Source organism: Galeopterus variegatus, unplaced genomic scaffold (assembly GCF_000696425.1).
Source record: "Galeopterus variegatus unplaced genomic scaffold, G_variegatus-3.0.2 Scaffold9957, whole genome shotgun sequence".
Taxonomy (NCBI): Eukaryota; Metazoa; Chordata; class Mammalia; order Dermoptera; family Cynocephalidae; genus Galeopterus; species Galeopterus variegatus.
In genome coordinates this window covers 42,355-45,139 of record NW_007736068.1, presented here as the reverse complement: position 1 = coordinate 45,139, position 2,785 = coordinate 42,355, and the positions used below count along the sequence as shown (strand labels likewise).

The 2,785-nt window shown below is 40.2% G+C and overlaps 1 protein-coding gene across 1 annotated transcript; it reads right to left on the bottom strand.

The window, feature by feature from the left end:
• Positions 1 to 203: 203 nt before the first annotated feature.
• Positions 204 to 1,130, bottom strand: LOC103609695 (olfactory receptor 2G3-like). Its single transcript, XM_008593993.1, has one exon. The coding sequence runs from the start codon at positions 1,128 to 1,130 to the stop codon at positions 204 to 206; it is 927 nt and encodes a 308-aa protein (XP_008592215.1).
• Positions 1,131 to 2,785: the final 1,655 nt, after the last annotated feature.

The following is a 2,785-nucleotide window of genomic DNA, read 5'->3' as shown; positions in this document are numbered from 1 at the left end:
TCGTCTCAGTTATCTCACCCTTACAGATAAGATACAGAAATATGTTAACATAATAAGTATATTGTCACACTTGAGTTAAGCTACTCAGAAATAAGAAAGCCATCACCATTTTTTTCAGAATTAAAAGCATCCCATGGTTTGTTTCCATTAAGCAATTCTCCATTCTTCACTTTCTACCATCTCTTTAAACTCCTCCTTTTTCCTCACTCTTTCCCTATCACCTTCCTCAGTGCCCCTTTCATATCTTTATTACATAATGTATATATAAAAGGATTTAGAGTTGGAGTGACAATTCCATAGAGTAAGGCCATGAACTTGTCCCTGTCCTGGGAGGTGGCCAAATTGGGCTGCAGATATGTGGCCATAGCAGTGCCGTAGAAGAGAAGCACCACCAGCAAGTGGGAAGAGCAAGTCCTGAGAGCCTTTCGGCGTCCTTCAGAGGACCTGATCTTCCACACCGCCTGAGCAATGAAGCCGTAGGAGATAAGAATGAGAGTGAAAGGCACCAGGAGCAAGAATGCACTGAACAGGAAGAGTTCTGTCTGAATGAATGTGATTTCCACACAGGCGAGTTTGAGGAGAACTGGCACTTCACAGAAGACATGGTCTATGACGTTCCTTCCACAAAGGGAAACCTGTGTGATGAGTACAGTCTGCACCAATGAGCTGGTCAAGCCAGTCAGCCATGTCATGGCCACCAATTGCAAACAGATGCGTGGATGCATGAGAATGACATAGTGCAAAGGCCGGCATACCGCGACATAACGGTCAATGGCCATGACTGCAAGAAGGATGCATTCTGTCGAACCCATTGCCAAGGACACATAGAGTTGACCAACACAACCACCATAAGTAATGGTCTTCTCTGGGCTCTGCAAGTTAAACAGCAGCTGGGGGACTGTGCTGGCAGTGTAGCAGAGGTCCATTAAAGACAGGTGGCTGAGGAAAAGGTACATTGGGGTATGAAGCCGGGGATCCAGACGAGCCAAAATAATGATGGCCATATTGCCAAGCAAGGTCAGCAAGTAGGAAATCACAATGATGACAAAGAGCATCTTCTCTAGCAGAGGCTGCCTGGAGAAACCCAGCAGGAAAAATCCACTGAAGGTGCTGATGTTGGGAATGCCCATTACCTTTCATTGCATTGCTACTAAGACAGAAAACTATATTTGAATACGTAGCTAGGTGAGTTTGAATGAAAATCCATACTCATCATATTTCCTGGGTGCCAGTCTGAAAGATGCAATGAGAACACATTTCTCGCTTTGAGTTGGAAATAACCACTTCAAATTTAAACCTTTACCCCCCCACCACCATCTTATGACCACGTTAACATATTTTTCCTGCCATCCCTAGGATTGTCATCATTCACTTATTTTATATATTTACAATGTCTAGAACCTTTACTTCTCTTCCATTTCCTTACCTCTGCCTTCAAATGTGCCTATATCTCTCTTATTTTGAAAATTAACAATGCTTTGCCAATTTATTTGTCCCTGCTGTTCTCTATACCTCCTGCTATCATGTCCTAAACAAGACTGTGAAACTATACAGCTCCAATATCTACACATAATCTGAAGGATCCTTCTCTGATTTCATTGTTGTGTGGGTTGCCTCTGAAGGTAGCCTTTTTCACCCAGCACTGCATTTCTTCATTAAAGCACTTATGTACACAGTCTATTATTAACCACTTTTTGATTTACTCAGTGTTCTACATCTGTTTTCTGTGCTTTTGACTTGATGAAACAAAACTCATAAAGCTTTTAAATCATCTCTTAATACCTAATCCAATGAGCTTGACTCACTTCCATTCCACCTCATTACCCTGATCAATAAGATTTGTTGATTTCCATGTTTTATTCTTTAAACTCTATCTGTTTTGAAATGCTAAGGATGTTTTGTTCTTCCTCCAATCTGGAAGCTCTTATCTTTTCTATGCTGAGGTTTTTTTCTTCCTCCTCCTCCTCATCGGGGTTGTTTCTCAATTTTTCTCTTCTGTCAAATCTGTTTAATTCTCAACTCTTTCACCCGATCACATCACTTCAATTTGCTACTTGCTAATGATACCATGGCTATATCTTCAGTTTATTTAGTCAGTTTGGACTATAAAACTATACCCTACTGTGTCTGTGCATGTCTATGTGCATTATAATACCCCCTTGATTCATTGTGTCCAACAGTGAGCCTAGGCACCCACCCCATACATAGCATGTTGTCATGGCTACCCTAACATTAGTAAATCCACTTTTTCACACACTTGATTGAAGGTTCAGAATTACATTTGACTTAACCTTTTCTCTCTTCTGTCTGTAATTATCCTGTCCCAGGACCATCACTGTGAGTCAGATCCTAATAATACATTGCAACATGTCTCATGACTTTCCCAGATCAAAATTTGCGGAAGCTTCTCAGTTCATGAAAGATTGAAATAAAAACTCTTTTACTGGGTGTCTTGCTCTGTGAGCTACTAAGTTTTTGGCTTTGTTTTGGTGGGGTTTTTTGTCTTTACCAGTTTATCTGGTTGTGTTTATCTTATACATCCTTACATATCGAATACTTACATATATTCATGTTAGCTTTACCATACATATTACAAGCATTTGGAAGAAAAGAGCTATAAATTCCATCTCCAGGGGCTGTTTCATAGCTGGACAGAAAGACCACTCATGCCTGTATAACAAGCATTATCACAAATTTTCTTATATCTCGTTTGCTCTTCTGAAAATCCATTTGTATTTTCTGGAGAAATGTATTTATTCTTTACATAGAGGGAAGTGTGTTTCAA